We start from the raw sequence: 17,196 nt of genomic DNA, 5'->3' as shown, positions 1-17,196 counted from the left end.
GATTTAAGAATTTTTTGATATTTGGACTGGAAACCAGATAAAAATACTAAGTAAGAAAAGCATTTTTTGCAGTGTACTATATATATATATATATATATATATATATTAGGGGTGTAACGATACACATATTCGTATTGAACCGTTCGGTACGAGGCTTTCGGGTCGGTACGCATTACAAACCGAATGATTCGTTGGACTTTTTTCCTGCCGGTGCGACCAAAATTTTATTAGCAGTCGAGCTGGTGCGACCACTACAACATTTCCCAACATCAAATGGCAAACGGAATGAAAGCGGAACGAAACTGCGCTGCTCATTTGTGCTTCACGGACCGTTTATCGGTTTGGACCAATGCAGCGCGAGCCGATCTCGATCAAGCGACACTGTTTCTACACAGCGCTACGAGATCCAGTGAAGAAAGCATTTGAATTCGCCACATAAGTAATAACATCGCTGCGAGATCCAGTGAGAAACATTCACATTTCTCCGTTATTAACGCATCAAACAGCGCTGACGTGGAACCCAGGAGAAACACTGTGCCATGAATGAACATGTTAAAGGCTTTAAGTCCACAGATCAGCAACATTCACCATGGATTTACTGTAGTAACACTCACTGTAAGCATGGAAGTTTGGCAGGAAGAGTAAAATACTTTCAAGTACGTCACACATCTTTTTCCAGCACTTCAAAACTCAAATATTTGATATTGATATTTTGATATCAATGATATTTTAATGTGATGACCAAAACATTATATGCTCATCCTTCAAATATTACACCCATTTATAAAACTAAAAGTTTCAAGATGTAGGAAAACTCACACTTATTTAAAAATAAATGTTCTTTTAATAAATATATATATTTTTTTAAATTCAAGGAAATTTCTCTGGCATTTTCGTTTCGTTCTGTATCTTTTCGTTTTGTATTGAAAACGTACCGAACCGTGACACCACTGTGTCGTATTGAATGATTATATATAAATGATATCAAATGAGTTAACATCTGAGTGTGTGTTTCTCACCAGTCAGTGTGAACGGCCACATTGCTGACAGCACAGTATCCTGACTCCTGCTCCTCTCCACACAGATCAACAGTGAGAGACGCCGCCTATAACACAACACACACACACACACACACACACACACACACACACACACACACACGTGAGTTTAATGTGTGCAACAGAGAGAGTTTCTGCATTTCTCACGGTTACACTGGTGCATTAGACTCCAGCTTCATTTTGCATTTGTGAATCGGCATCAGTGTTGACTGTAAATCCAAAAGAACTTTCACATGTATTTCTAAATCAAACTAAAACCATGTTGGAATGCATTTGTGCAATAAAGTACATAAATAAATCTGAGTATTTGTCGAGTTTATTATAAGTGTTCATGCATTTGTGTATTCATGAACGAGGGTTTCATAACACTATTTTATTGTTAGCCATTGTTACTCATATGATGTCTTTATCAGTTGTGTGATTGTGGATTCATCCTTCCTCATGAACCAACGAAGCTCCTCGGATGAAGCTATCCTAATTCTCCCGGATAAAAACGACACCCAGATGCTGGTAAATAAATTACCACAAGACATTCTGCATTCTGTCCTGTCCTCTCGCTGCTTTATGAGTCCTGAGCAGACATTCGGGAGAAAAACATCTCAGAGGCGCAGCAACGAGGACAAAGGCATGACATCATACAACAGCACAACCTCAACATTCAGATAATCCCGACACTTCACTTCCGTTCTGGAGGAATTTCAGCCTATAAACAGAAAATCCTGCTCTAACAATGGAAACAAGTCGTGTTTGACTGCTAAGTGCTGATAAACAGTTTCCTGAGCGGCTCGAGCGTCTGCGCATCGCATTAATGCCTCCCTGCACTTCAAAAAGACTAAACCAGACCACAACGTGCTCGCTTTTCCAGGAGTCACATGTTTCTGCAAACCTTTTCTAACAGGGGAAACGACCGCTTTTAAAAATGAGTATGAAAAGCACTTTAGTGAAGCAGAAGTGTGTTTATGCTGTGAGAACTTAGTATTTTTGTCTCGATTCCAGTCCAAATATCAAAAAATTCTTAAATCAAGAAGCATTTACTAGATGAGTAAAATGCCATTTGATATTATGTCTTGTTTTCTGGGAGTTTTTCCTTAAAACAAGCAAAATTATCTACCAATGGGGTAAGAGAAACAATCTTGTTTCCATTTGAATTAACATTATTTCTCTTACCCCATTGGCAGATAATTTTGCTTGTTTTAAGGAAAAACTCCAAGAAAACAAGACATATCTTATGGCATTTAACTACTTCAGTAAATCCATCTTGACTGGATTTTTTTGTATATATATTTGGGCTGGAAACAAGACAAAAATAGTGAGTAAGAAAAGCATTTTTTGAAGTGCAGAGGAAACGATTGCTTTTAAAAATGAGTATCAAAAGCACTTTAATGAAGCAGAAGCATGTTTATCCTGTGATAACTTTGGGCTGTAAATGCTTTAATAGCGTCACTCCACGACTAGACTACGACTGAAACTGGACCCACCTGAGGTCAAAGAGGATTCTCAGAGTCTGTGTATTTAAATATATTTGGCTTTGAGCTGCTTTTGTGGAGGGCGTTTGGAAACACATGCAGCGTGTGGGTGTGCAAGCAGATTTCTAATTTACTATTTATAATCCATCAACCTTCTATGTTGCTACACACAAACTAGAAACAAGTGAAGAGCAAAAACGTGGCAGTGGACCAGCTCTCGATAAACTCCGACTCTCCTGTAAACAGAAAAACCATGAGCTTGAGGCGGCGTGCCAGAATCCAACGCATCTGGCTGTGGGGTAAACTAGGACATCTTAACTAAACAAAAGTACCCTTGACTGTCAGAGTTCGGCTCTCTCCACGGGGGAAAACAAGGGGCCATGTATGACTTTAACATCTGCACAAGCTCACGTCTAGAAAGAAAAGAAAGAAAAAAGAAAACGGCCCTACAGAACCACCGAAGTGACCCACATCCGCTTCTCCAAACACACAGATCAGGTTCTCTTTATTGCACCGTCGGGACTGGGTTCTCATGACACACGACTCTACACGGCCTTCAGTGAGGCCCACAACATTTTCAGCCTATTTTTCAGGGAACATTTGTTGGATCGCACAACGGTGAGGTGTTGCAGTAATGCCAGGCGAAGACTTTTTACATACTATTTAATTTAATATTCAACAATATTATTGATCCGCCTGCATAGACACTATTATATGAGAACTGAACTGAGCTGGACAATGACATCACGGTTTGCTATATATATATATATAAATGAACTAAATTAATAACTTTTTTACAACAAAAATGAAGCATCACTGAACTTACTTAAGCTGGACTGTGACGCTATTTTCTTCTGGAAACAAACTTTGTTGCATTATTTTCCTGTTATCTCTGTAAAGCTGCTCTGAAACACTCTGTATTGTAAAAAGCGCAATAGAAATAAACGTGACTTGACTATTTACAGACAGCTGTGATCGAAGAGTTTAGGCTCTCTCAGATGCATAAAACTCAAGGCAAATTATCAAGAAGCCTTAATAAACCATCTGCACCAAAACACTCCCATTTCCACCAAACCTGTGAGATCTCAGGAGAAACATCTTCATGACCTCATGTTAACTTCGGTTCCTTGCAAACGGATTGATAGACAGACAGAAAGGACTCACCATTCCTGCCCTCCTGGCGATGACTGTGTGGAATTGGCCGTCCGAGACCCTGATGGTCGTCATGAGCTTGTAAGTGCCGCTCCCCAAGTTAAACGAGAACCTCATTTTGCCTTCAAAGATCTCGAGGGCCAAGAACTCCGCCTTGTCGCCGGTCTGGTTGTCGTGATTGTACATGAGCAAGGCATTTTCCTTCAACGTGGCAAACTTAATGTAGATGTAGTTGTTGTTGGGGTCGAGGCTGGGGAACTCCATGTAAGAGAGCTCCTCGAATCCATAACTGTTCAGTTCACAGTGCTTTCCAAACACACCTGTGGAGGGAGAGTGATTTACTGTCTGTCTGCGGCGAAAGAATTTCTTGCAGCGAACAATTCATGGCAACCCATGACATTCATGGTACAACACACACACAAAAAAGGTTGAGCATTTACCGTATGTGTCAACTGACAAATTCACACTGCAATTCATTTTCTGTAATCTACAACACATTGTTTTCTGCATCTTCCGTTACAGTCTCTCTCTCTCTCACACACACACACACACACTCACTCATAGTCCAGAATTGATAGCAGCATTTGTAGGACCCTGAACTAGTCCTGGGGCTGAAATGATGACTTACCAAAAGGACAGTGACAGTAATAGCCTTCCACCCGGTTCTGGCAGGAACCCCCATTAAAACAGGGGTTACACTCACAGTAATTGATGATGGAGTCACAGGCTTTCCCTGAATTCATGAAACAACACCAATGAAAACAATGAGGTGAGCATGGGCATGACACACAAAAAGGACTGTTCTCACATGGGGCTCCCAGAACCCCCAATGGTGCACTTCATCTTTCTAATACAAACAGTTTAAATTTTTACACCTTGTAAACGGACCCACGTTTCTAAGAAAGAGAGGGTGAAAGTCTGTTATGAAGGTATAAGCTGTGCAGCTGCACTGGTTCTGGGAGACCCGTAAAAAAGGTGCTGATATAAAACACACACAAATACGCTATGACAACAACAGGATGGCTGGACACACAAATGATCAAGCATAAACTTAAGTTGAGATCTTTCCATTTCTGCTTCCTGAATGCCGTGCTATAAAACAAATGACACGAAGAACAAAAACTCCATCACCACTAGCAAAACTGGAAGTGTGGGGTTCAGCTGGAGTGCATGCACACTACTGTAAGTCAATAGGTGTAATTCTCTAGCAGCCTCATTTATCTGGGGCCTCCGATGTGAACACACTGCAGTCATTTGTTATGATCAGAATAAGAAAAGAATCATAATGACTCAGAGCCTGAAACAAAACTTCTGTTACGGCTCTATTTTGAAAACTATGTCCAAAAGCTACAGCCAACACCTGCCCAAACAGAGCCGATTCAAGCTAAGGCTATCACACATGGCTTTTCTAAGTCAACAATCACAGACATAGAGTCATATTCATATACACAAACTGATTTTACAATCACCCCAATCATGTTAAAATGGTGTATCTAAAAACATGGGAGAAGCTACATTCATTTATTCAACAAAAGAACCTGATCTTTTGTACAAAAGATACCTGCATTTAAAAATGAATACAAAATGAATGCAGATTTGTTTCTATGACTTTGTTTTTCAATGCCAGATGCTCCTTAAACTCTTTAAAGTAACCAAAACTGCACAGCACAGGTGAAATCTGAAGGCGGTTTACAGCCATATCCTTATTAGGGTGAGAATTTGATCATCTCCTTTCATTAAAGTAAACATGACAAGTTGATTTGCATCATAGCTGATACCTCCCAGTCTGTGACCCTAAAAGCAAACTGCATTTGGCAAAGGCCACTGTATGCTTGGGTTATAACACCCCTCCAATTACTTAGAAGCAAATATTTTTCTTGGCCTAAAATGTTAACAAACTTGTGTGCAAGCTGCCTGTATGCGACTGGCCTAACATCTGTGGTTGTGTGTACTGGTAAAGTGCAAATGATGAAAGACTGTACCTGCAAATCCAGATTTGCACAGGCAGTTAAATCCCCCGGGGTAATTCTGGCATAGTGCCCCATTCTGGCAGGGGTTCGAAAGGCACTCGTTGACGTCCCTCTCACAAGCCATCCCAGTGAAACCTTCTGGACAGGAGCATGAGAATCCCCCCACCAAGTTGTGGCAAGTTCCACCATTGTGGCAAGGTGTTGGCTGGCACTCGTCAATGTCCATCTCGCAGAGGGCACCAGCATATCCAGGCTTGCAGTTACAGGCGTATGGCTGTAGGGGGCGATTTGACACGAGAATGATCGGGACGCTCTCCTCAGTCTTCATCTCTGGTCCAACACCCAGCCGCCTCTTGCAACTGCCCCCGTTTTGACACGGATTGTGGGAGCAGGGATCATGGTCCATGGAGTCGATCTTAACTCCACTTTGTCTGAGCAGAATTTCCTTGATGCTCTGGAAGAAAGTGGCCACTCCACTTGGATTGACGTACTGCCCATGTCCGCGCTTGACCGCTGCCATCAAGAAAGTGCTGTTGTTGAGTTCAAACACCCCATAAATCTGCACTCCGGTGCCTAAACCCGCTAGCTGTGAATTGGCGATACGCAGGAAACTGAGGTAGTGATTGGTTAGGAAATTGCTTGCGCTTTGGGATATTACACGTATAAGGATGCTGTTGTCCACTGTGGCATTATTGAATCCAATGAAGAAAACACGTACATGGCTGTTGACGGCATCATGGACGCCATCACTGCTACGCACTGATAAATCAAAAGTGCCATCTGTGGAGCGAGTGTTTGAGCTGAGGTCACAGGTACCTGTGGGAATGCTAAAGAGGGCAGCTGCCGGTGGAGTCAGAGAACACTGGAATGTGTCTTGTATATCTGGATCCTGTGGCTTCACCACCCCCAGTGATCCTCCAGGGAACATATTTCCAAAATAATAGACGTAGATCTCTACAGAGCGAGACTCTGAGGGATTATCATTCTGATCATTGACTTTGATGTGGACAGTTCCGGTCGAGGACATCTGAGGAATTCCAGAATCTTTGATAATCACAGAGAGGTAGAAATCACTTATCTGCTCTCTGTCTATCTCCCTGCTGGTGGTCAGCTCACCGGTATGACTGAGGGTGAAGTAGCTGGATGCTGCGCCAGTGTTGACAAGGCTGTAGGAGAACGGGCCTTGATTTGGAGCAAGATCTGGATCACTTGAACTGAGCGTCATCACGGGTGTTCCTGCCCTCTGGTTCTCCATCACCTCCCCAATTGTAGTCACCAAAGTCGGTCCATTATCATTAATGTCCTCCAGGGTCACAATTAAAACAGCACTGCCGGTGGCAGCTGGAGAACCTGAGTCTACTGCCAGGATGGTGAGGTTGTACACTGGGATGGTTTCCCGGTCCAGTTCTGATGCCACAGACACCTGTCCTGTCTTAGGATCGATAGTGAAAGTACTTCTTTCATAGTTAGCAGCAATGGCATAGGTGAATCTGCTCCAGCTAGGGACAGAATCTGAATCCTCAGCACTGACGAATGTAACCAGGCCTCCAGGAGACAGTCCCTCATTAACCTGAATATCATAGAGTTCCTGGGTAAATACTGGAGGATCATTGGCATCTAGAACTGTAATGTTCACAAGCACCTCATCAATATCTGCCCCTCTTATGCTTCCTGCATTCTTAGCTAAGACTTTGAGTGAAATCTTTTCTTCTTTTTCACGATCAAGTGGTCCTGAGACATAGATCTGACCTGTCTTTTTATTAATGCTAAAACCCCTTTTTCTGCTTCTGCCAAAAATCAAGTAATACACTACGCCATCTTCTCCCAAGTCTCTGTCGCTAGCGAACACCTCCCCAATGACTGTGCCTTTAGGTGCCGCCTCTGAGACCTCAAAGTAGTATTGCTTTGACACAAAACGAGGGACATACTCATTAGCACCTTTCAGCTGAATGTTAACATATGCGAAGCTGCATCGTTCCTCATCTGGAACGTTAAAGGCTTTGACAGTCAGGTGATACACCTGTTTAGCTTCATAGTCCAGGAAGCCTTGTGTGGTGATGATTCCTGTATTGGGGTCAATAATGAACAAGTCACTGTCTGATGACTGAATGACGTATGCCATCAGGGCATTTGGCCCAGAGTCTTTATCCGTTGCATTCATTTTTACTACAGTAGTGCCACTGGGAACATTCTCCTGCACGACTGGGAAGTACTCAACAGGGTCGAACACTGGAGGGTTATCATTTACATCAGTAACATGGACGTTAACTGTAACATAGCTTGTCTTGGCAATCCACCCTCCATCTGTTGCTGAAACTCTGAGTTCATGCTTCTGTTTTGTCTCATAATCCAGTGGCATTGCCAGGGATAAAACGCCCGTTTGACTGTGAACTGAAAACAAGCCGTCGTCATTACCTGAGGAGATGTTGTATGTAATCAGGCCGTTCATTTGCTTGTCCTTGTCCTTATCTCGTGCTGATAGGGTGCGGATGGCCGTGCCAACAGCCAGACCTTCAGACACAGTGACTGTAACTTGGTTCTGTGAAAACTCTGGAGTGTGATGGTTCTCTTCTGTAACAGCTATTCTGACTGTTGTCTTAGCGGACAGAGGAGGGTTCCCTTTGTCACTCGCTGTTATTTCAAGCAGGTAAACTTTATTAGTGTCTGCAGTGAGTGAGGACGCTACTGTAACTGATCCAGTTTGTTTATCCAAGCGGAACTTGCTTGAACTGTTGCCTCCAGATACTGAATACTCTATTTCAGAGTTCAGGCCAAAGTCCTTCTGATCATGGGCTGTGACTTTGAGGAGTTTGGTGCCGACTTTTACACTTTTAGTTACAGGAGTGAAGTAAAAAGAAGATTCAAACATGGGTGGGTTATCATTGCTATCAACAATATTTATGATAACTGTGGTTTCGCTCATGAGCGGCTTGATGCCTCTGTCTGAAGCGGTGACGATGAAACTATGCCGGTTTACGTTGACGTTACTGTGGCCACTTGAGTTTTGATACCTTAGCTGCTGTTTGATGAAGATCTCGCCAGAGCTGGAGTTGATTCGGAAGTACTCTGTTTGAGATCTGATAAAGTAAAATATTTTACCGTTGAATCCCTCGTCAGGATCTGTGGCAGAGACTTGAGTCACAATGGATCCAACCTCCGTCAGCTCAGGATAGTCTAGGTAATATGACGGCTTGCTAAATCTTGGAGCATTATCATTCACATCTGTTACAAATATTGTGACGTCTGTGCTAACCGCCCATCCTGAATCATGTGCTGAGACTTTGGCAATGTAGTGGTCTGTGTCCTCTCGGTTCAGAGGTCTACTGATAGTGATGTCTCCTGTGCTGGGGTGGATGATGAAGGGAATACTCGCATCGCTGATGGAGTACCGGCTTATAGCGTTAGCTCCTGCGTCCTCGTCGGTGGTGGTTACTCGGGTCACAGTGAAGCCCACTGGTGCATTTTCAGGTACAGTGGCACTGAAGATTTTGGAGAATCTGGGTGCATTATCATTAACGTCCAGCACACTGATCAAGACTTTGACTGCCGTGCTTTTCGGAGGGCTGCCTCTATCCGTCGCCTTCACCCTCAAAGAATACTGAGCGGCCTTCTCTCGATCCAGTGGTCGTGTCGTGCGGATTTCACCAGTTGCCCGGTTGATGCTAAAGCTGTTTTCTTTGTTTCCATCAATGATTGCAAAGTCCAGTTGCCCGTTTGGTCCGCTGTCCTGGTCGAATGCAGAGACTATAAGCACACGTTGAGGTGAGAGGTTTTCTAGAATATCAGCATGGAATGGCTCTTGCTTGAAAACAGGATGGTTGTCATTAACGTCCAGCACTGCGATCTCTACTTTCTCATAGGCCGAATAAGGAGGAAAGCCTTGGTCTCGGGCCTCTATCCACAACACGTACTTCTCAATATTCTCATAGTCCAGAGGATTTTTGATAGACAGTTCTCCTGAAAGTTGATCTATGTGGAATGCATTGTCCAGGTTTCCGCTTGCAATATAGTACGACAAAGGACCTGCCCTGGGTGATGAGCCGGTCACCTTAGTTACAACAGTGTTTGTGGGTTGGTTTTCTGGGAAGGTGAAGGATTTCTCCTTGAGTCTAATATGGGGAAAGTCTCCTCCAGTAACGAAGCGAACTGTAACTGTCGTGCTGTCGGTTTTGGGGTTGGTTCCTCCATCTTTTACATGGACTGTGAAGGTGACCTCTGAACTCCCTGTGAGTTTTTCATTGGCAGTGATGGCACCTCTAATCGGGTCTATCTTGAACTTTTCTGAATTGCGTCCGGTGAGCGAATAGTGAAGTTGAGCATTTGAGCCGTAATCTTCATCTGTTACTGTGACTGCAAAGACCAGTGAGCCTGCCAACAACACAACAGAAGTGATTAGATGCTGATCAGACAGACAAAACTCAATGAAACCTTAAACTCCTGCCACAGAAGACGCACCTGTAGAAGTAGAAGCAGGAATATGCGTGACATATGGATGATGGTGAAACCGTGGAGGGTTATCGTTGATGTCGGACACCACCACGGATACTGTGGCAGAGCTGGATAGCGGAGTGGGTTGTCCACCGTCCGATGCCACCACCAGCAGCTGGTAACTGGCCCGCGACTCACGATCCAGCAGGGAACTGGTGATGATCAAGCCTGTGGATGGGTTAATGGAGAACTGACCGTCCCCACCACTGAGACTGTAACTGTAAATCACAAACACAACAGATTCAATATATGCATGGAGACCAAACCTTGTTGTTAGCCAACTACCCACACATCAAGAGATTTGATTCCAATTGTTTTTCAGATATGTACATTTATGCATTTAGCAGACACTTTTATCTAAAGTGACTTACATTTCATTCAAAGTACACATTTTATCAGTGCATGCTTTCCATGAGAATCAAACCCATGATGACCTTGGCATTTAAGCTACAAAAAGGCTACATTTATTTAACATGTTTCTCTCCGCACTGTGTCAGCACCAGCCCTATTTCTTATAAGCAAAACTTTATTCTCCAAGTTTGTTATCCTATGGGTGAGGGGAAGATTAATTCTTTATTGATCTTTTTGTTTCTTTCATAACTCGCACAGCATGTTCTCTCAGCTAAGCATCAGTGAACCCGCACTGATCAGAAACACTACATTCGAACCGTCCCCATGCTGTTTTGAGTTTCCGTGAGGTTCATTTTCGGGGCCCGTGACACAAACTCCTTCTGACAGTAACATGCACACATGGCAACTTCACCGCGCACTTGTGTCAGTGAGACGGGAATTCCACAAATTACAGAACAAAGTGTGACAAACAACCCGAGCGAGATGGCAACAACATCATCAACAGTCACGCAAGTTCATGAGCGACACATGATCAGTGAGAACTATGATGTTGCACTGATTGAAGGGGCTGGTTCTGTGAAGTATTAAAAGCTCATGTCTTGTTTCCACCAACTGGACTCTGATCTGTCTGTCATGCTTCATTATCATCCTCATTAGCACGTTTTTGGGAAAGTGGAACACGTTGCCCCCCGTGAGCTCAAGCAGGGGCACTTTACAGATACATGATCGACTGCTAGTGTTGTATGAATATGTGTGTGTGACGTGGCTAAACATTTTGGTAACACTTAACTTAAAGCCCTTATGTGTAATGCATTATAAAAGTATTTGTAATGCAGCAATTCTGCCTTGTAAAACACCTTACAATGCATTGTATGGTCTCATGAATAATTGTAACCACAGTTATGATACATTATAATACTTATCTATTCACTGAACACGCCTTTAGAAAGTATAATGCATTAAAACACATGGATTAAACAATATATATACAAACAACCAATTTCAGAATCTGCAAATATTATAATGCATTTTAACTTTGGTTGCAATTATTTATGAAAAGACAATGTATTATAATGTACATTATAAACACTCTTATAATGCATTATACATAAGGGCTTTAAGTAAAGTGTTACCAACATTTTTCTTTTAAAGAAAGAAAAAAAAACACCCAATCATTTAGAGACTAAACATCAAAAAGTAATATTGTAGATTTTGGTTTCAGTCCGTATTGTGTGTTTTACCTGATCACTCCATTGAGTCCGACATCCGAGTCTGAGCTGTTGAGCATCAGGACATCCGTTCCGGTGGGAGCATCTTCAGGAATAGTCGTGTGGAAAGACATCGAGCTGAATGATGGGATATTGTCATTCACATCACCAACCAGCACCACCACAGTCCCAGAACCGCTTAGAGATGGTGATCCTACAAACACAAAGAGAAAAGCATGTTTGTAAATATATATGTGTGTAGGGTTGGGATTTGGGATTTCCAATTCTGGAATCGAATACTTGAGGTCAGGAATCGGATACTTGTTATAAAAATAAAATTTCGATTCCTCTTACTGATTCCTTTTGTGAGTATTTCAATATGACTTTAAACCACTGGAGTGTGAGATGACTTGCACGCTGTTTTCTGTGTTCATGTGTATCAGTATATCGGATCCGTGCAGCTCTTAATATTCCTGCTCTATAATAATGCTAATATTCCTGCTCTATAATAACACTAATATTCCTGCTCTATAATAACGCTAATATTCCTGCTCTATAATAACGCTAATATTCCTGCTCCATAATAACACTAATATTCCTGCCCTATAATAACACTAATATTCCTGCCCTATAATAACACTAATATTCCTGCTCCATAATAACGCTAATATTCCTGCTCCATAATAACACTAATATTCCCGCTCTATAATAATACTAATATTCCCACTCTATAATAACACTAATATTCCCGCTCTATAATAACACTAATATTCCCGCTCTATAATAACACTAATATTCCCACTCTATATAACACTAATATTCCTGCTCCATAATAACACTAATATTCCCGCTCTATAATAATACTAATATTCCCACTCTATAATAACACTAATATTCCCGCTCTATAATAACACTAATATTCCCGCTCTATAATAACACTAATATTCCCACTCTATATAACACTAATATTCCCGCTCTATAATAACACTAATATTCCCACTCTATATAACACTAATATTCCCGCTCTATAATAACACTAATATTCCCACTCTATATAACACTAATATTCCCGCTCTATAATAACACTAATATTCCCGCTCTATAATATTCCCGCTCTATAATAACACTAATATTCCCACTCTATATAACACTAATATTCCCGCTCTATAATAACACTAATATTCCCACTCTATATAACACTAATATTCCCGCTCTATAATAACACTAATATTCCCACTCTATATAACACTAATATTCCCGCTCTATAATAACACTAATATTCCCGCTCTATAATAACACTAGTATTCCCACTCTATATAACACTAATATTCCCGCTCTATAATAACACTAATATTCTGCTATAATAACACTAATATTCCCGCTCTATAATAACACTAATATTCCCGCTCTATATAACACTAATATTCCCGCTCTATAATAACACTAATATTCCCACTCTATATAACACTAATATTCCCGCTCTATAATAACACTAATATTCCCACTCTATATAACACTAATATTCCCACTCTATATAACACTAATATTCCCGCTCTATAATAACACTAATATTCCCACTCTATATAACACTAATATTCCCGCTCTATAATAACACTAATATTCCCGCTCTATAATAACACTAATATTCCCGCTCTATAATAACACTAATCAAACAACAAAACACAAAGAGAAGATTCACTCGTTCTTCACTGATTAACTTTTGTAACTATATTTGTAATGTATATTATTATTATTATAAAGTGCAGTGTTATTTTACATGTGATTACAGTTCCTGTCCCTGAATATCTGAAAATCGTAAAAAACAATGTTTATTTCAATCGTATCTTTGTTCAGTTGTATTTTACTTTACTGTGTTTAATAATGCTTAAAATGTATATTAGTAGGGCTAGTTGTTCTTCTATGGTGTTTTTAAACCACAGGCAAACATTTCTTGTGTAAGTGTTCTTTAGCCTGTTGATTTTTGTTCATGATATTCAGCAACAATTAAATGTTTTGCAATAAGAGTAAATGTTAATGATATCTAAGTTTTTTTTTTTTTTTACCTTATTGGAATCGAAATTAGGAATCGATAAGAATAGAAATCGGAATCAGAATCGTTATAATTCAAACGATAGCCAACCCTATGGACCCTATCTCGCACCCAGCGCAATTGACTTTGAACAGCGTATCATTGTGTCATTCCTATTTCTCACCCGCGCACAGCGGACTTTTCCCTCCACAGACGCACGTCGGTAAATTAGGGAATGAACTTGCGCTCCCGGGGGCGGTTCAGGGAAAAGAGGAGGCGTGTTCCAGCGCAAACGTTCCCTGGTGCTATTTTGCAGTTTCAGAAAACACTTCCTCCACTGACCAGGAGAAACCTCGTCTAAAGTCAGTGGCGCGTTGCACATGTTATTCAGATGCTATTTTAAGAGCGCATGCTTGGCCATAATCAATGTAGCGTGTGCACAACGCACACACACTGCTTCTCTCATCTACACACAGACACAGCAGTTCTCATTTTTAGAAAACCATACATTATTACAAGGAACAATATTACCACACGAGGGAAATCATTGTTGTGTCCATGAAGATGTGAAAAATAGGCATCTAAAAATCTAGCTTACACATTTACCCAAATTATCATACGCCTGTTTAACTGAAGCTAATCTGGGTGTGTTTCTCCATCCCCAATGTCACTTCTCTGTGTTTTACGGCCCTGACGAGAACGTCGGTCTCCTCGGCTGTGAACCGCTCCTGGCAAATCCCCAGTTATAATAGCAATCCGCCATGGACCAAGCGCGCCTGCTCTTAAAGGGAATGTGAGATGACGCTCTGATTGGTTTATTTCACGTTACGCCCAAACCACACCTATGAGTAATGAAGCGACTTCAGACCAACACATTTTAGATTTGCGTCGGGCCCAAGAGTCATTTATCCCGCCGGTATAATAGCAACAGCACCCGAGACCCGCCCACAAAGATACTTGCGTTTCGCGCTTGATACTTGCGTTTCAGATCGTTAAAATAGGGCCCTAAATGTTAATGATATCTATGGTTTTTTTTTATCATGTTAATGATATCTATGTATTGGAATCGGAATTAGGAATCGATAAGAATCGGAATCAGAATCGTTATAATTCAAACGATAGCCACCCCTATATGTGTGTCTGTGTTGCTTCTATGACTTAATTCCAGAATTAACACTCATCAAGTGAAAAATGACTTTAGCAAGTAAATAAAACAGCATTATGCACCAGTTGGCCAGTAACTTTTCTTAGAAGATGCAACATGTCATGCCAAGGAAAGATTTAAATGAACTGTATTGTATAAATTAAAATGCTCGAGTTTGGACCCTTCTTAACTCATTAAACACAGATGGTTTGATATTCTCGCAGCACAGATTAACTTCTCAATCCAAACATCTCTGTGTAAACCCCGGTGCCATCTGTCTGCGCTCCTCGTCTAATCTCAGGCTCACCGCGTGGCACAAGCTCTCAGGAATGTTTAAATATATCAGGATCGTTGCAGGGGGTGGAACAGTTTACAGATGCAGTCCTGCTGTTTAAAACAGTGAGGCGCACGCAGAAACACTGCTGTTCTCAGCCCGTGAGGAGAGCGTCCTGCTAAACGAGGAGCAGATGACGAGCAGCACGGAGAGCTGGAGTGATTCAAACATCTCCCGGCGTTTAAAATGAATTTGCTCCATGCATAAATTCAGCCTCTGATAACATCGTGCGGCAACAGCGACGCACAGAAAATCCTGCTCGTAAAAACAAAAGGCAGAGGGAAGAAAAATGGCCGAAACTTTTCCCCTCGTCTGAAACCAATCCGAGGCTTTTCTCAGAGCATGTTGTTCCTGAGGGATTAGCTCAACTAATAACACATGCTAATTAGCTGCTAGCACACGCGTTAATCGCCTCATCCTCACTGCGAAGACAAAGAGATTAACATGGTGTCAGATTAGCATTTATCTGATGAGCACAAAGAAACGTGTGTGTGTGTGTGTTTCATTCAGAGACGTCCAGACTTGAAACATTGTGACCCGTGTCTGATGAAGATCCTGAGAGAACGTCTGCTGTCTCACAGTTTAAGAACAAAACAATCCTATTTAAAGGTGCACACACACACACACACACACACACACACTCACAAGCCGGTTTAATTAGTTTGATCTTTATACTTTGAATGCAAAAATGTTGCACGCAGTATTATAATGAATAATAATTAACGATGTTGTGCAAGTAAATGATGACTATGTTTGGTGCACAAAACCTTGACAAACATTACAAATGGAAAAGCATAAATTTGAAGTTGCCACTTTACTAACTTTTTAACTTAAAAGCACAGTCTTAAAAGTTAAAAACTGTGAGATCCAGCAGTCAAAGATTCCATCTGACACGTGTACACCACACACGATGGGCTTATTGATTACTCATATTGCTTAAGTGTGTGTGGAATCAGCCGCTGACTCAGACACACACACTCACACACATGCACACACACACTCACACACACAGACACAGACATACACAAACTCTCACACAGACACACACTCACACACAGACACTCACACACACACACACAGACTCAGGTGTGTGTGAACGTGACAGGAGTGCATCACTCATCACTCAGCTGATTATCAGATGTCTGATCCTCTAGTTATGATCAGTTCAGATCTGCTCATCATATTATGTATCTCTCTCTCTCTCTCCTCTGTGTGTCTCGGGTTTAATGAGTTCATGATGAGCGTTCACCTCTGAGTCTCGTGTTCATACAGCGATCAGCATCAGCTACACTCTATCAGGCCTGATGTTCATGTGAAGAGTTTCCTATATTGATTCTTCACAGGCGTTTTTTTCTTGGTTATATGAATTTAATTTCTTGCTTATAAAAAACATCAAGGGAATGTTACACTTGAATGTTCTCTGAATGTTTTGAAACATAATAACTTTTAAAAAACATTAGAAGACATAAAAATGTTACTTGAACGATGTATAAATAATGTTTTTGCATTTTGAGAACATTATTAAAAACCAGATAACATTGAAGGAATGTTCTATTAATGTTCCTGGAAGAACGTTTGTTCATAACCTTGAGAGAACGTTCTGATGAAACTATTTATTAAAAACTAAATAAGATCATATTTATTCTTAAGTTTCACAGCGTTTCTACATCGAGAACTGCAGTGTTGCTTTACTTTAATCATAGTTTTATTAATATTTTGAATCAGTGTTTATTTTTACATCTTTAGTTTTCATGTTCATTTATGTTTTAAATTTGAGTAATTTCATTATGTGCTTTTTAGGTTTCATTCATTTTTTATTTCAGTTTTGTTCTATTTATTTCCAGTTAATAATTTCAGTGCTTCAACTTATTTCAGTTTATCTCAAGGCATCATTTCCAACTGTTGTTTAGTTTAAGTTTTTTAACTAATATTTATACTTTATTTCAGCTTTATTTAAATGAAGAGGAGTGTTTATAGTGGTTCTAGTTTTAGTAAT

The 17,196-nt window shown here is 41.0% G+C and overlaps 1 protein-coding gene across 1 annotated transcript in view; it reads right to left on the bottom strand.

Annotated features, from left to right (window-relative positions):
- Positions 1–17,196, bottom strand: part of fat4 (FAT atypical cadherin 4) — a 97,642-nt gene that overhangs the window by 11,788 nt on the left and 68,658 nt on the right. The window contains exons 7-12 of the mRNA XM_079892261.1: positions 11,727–11,907; positions 10,102–10,352; positions 5,659–10,014; positions 4,305–4,409; positions 3,689–3,996; positions 1,020–1,105 (exon numbers count right to left, since the gene is read on the bottom strand). Coding sequence (XP_079748387.1) covers positions 1,020–1,105; positions 3,689–3,996; positions 4,305–4,409; positions 5,659–10,014; positions 10,102–10,352; positions 11,727–11,907 — 5,287 coding nt within the window. The remainder of the gene's footprint in view (positions 1–1,019; positions 1,106–3,688; positions 3,997–4,304; positions 4,410–5,658; positions 10,015–10,101; positions 10,353–11,726; positions 11,908–17,196) is intronic.

Source organism: Squalius cephalus (genome assembly GCF_949319135.1).
Source record: "Squalius cephalus genome assembly, chromosome: 14".
NCBI classification, from domain to species: domain Eukaryota; kingdom Metazoa; phylum Chordata; class Actinopteri; order Cypriniformes; family Leuciscidae; genus Squalius; species Squalius cephalus.
This window is presented reverse-complemented; position numbering and strand designations above follow the sequence as displayed.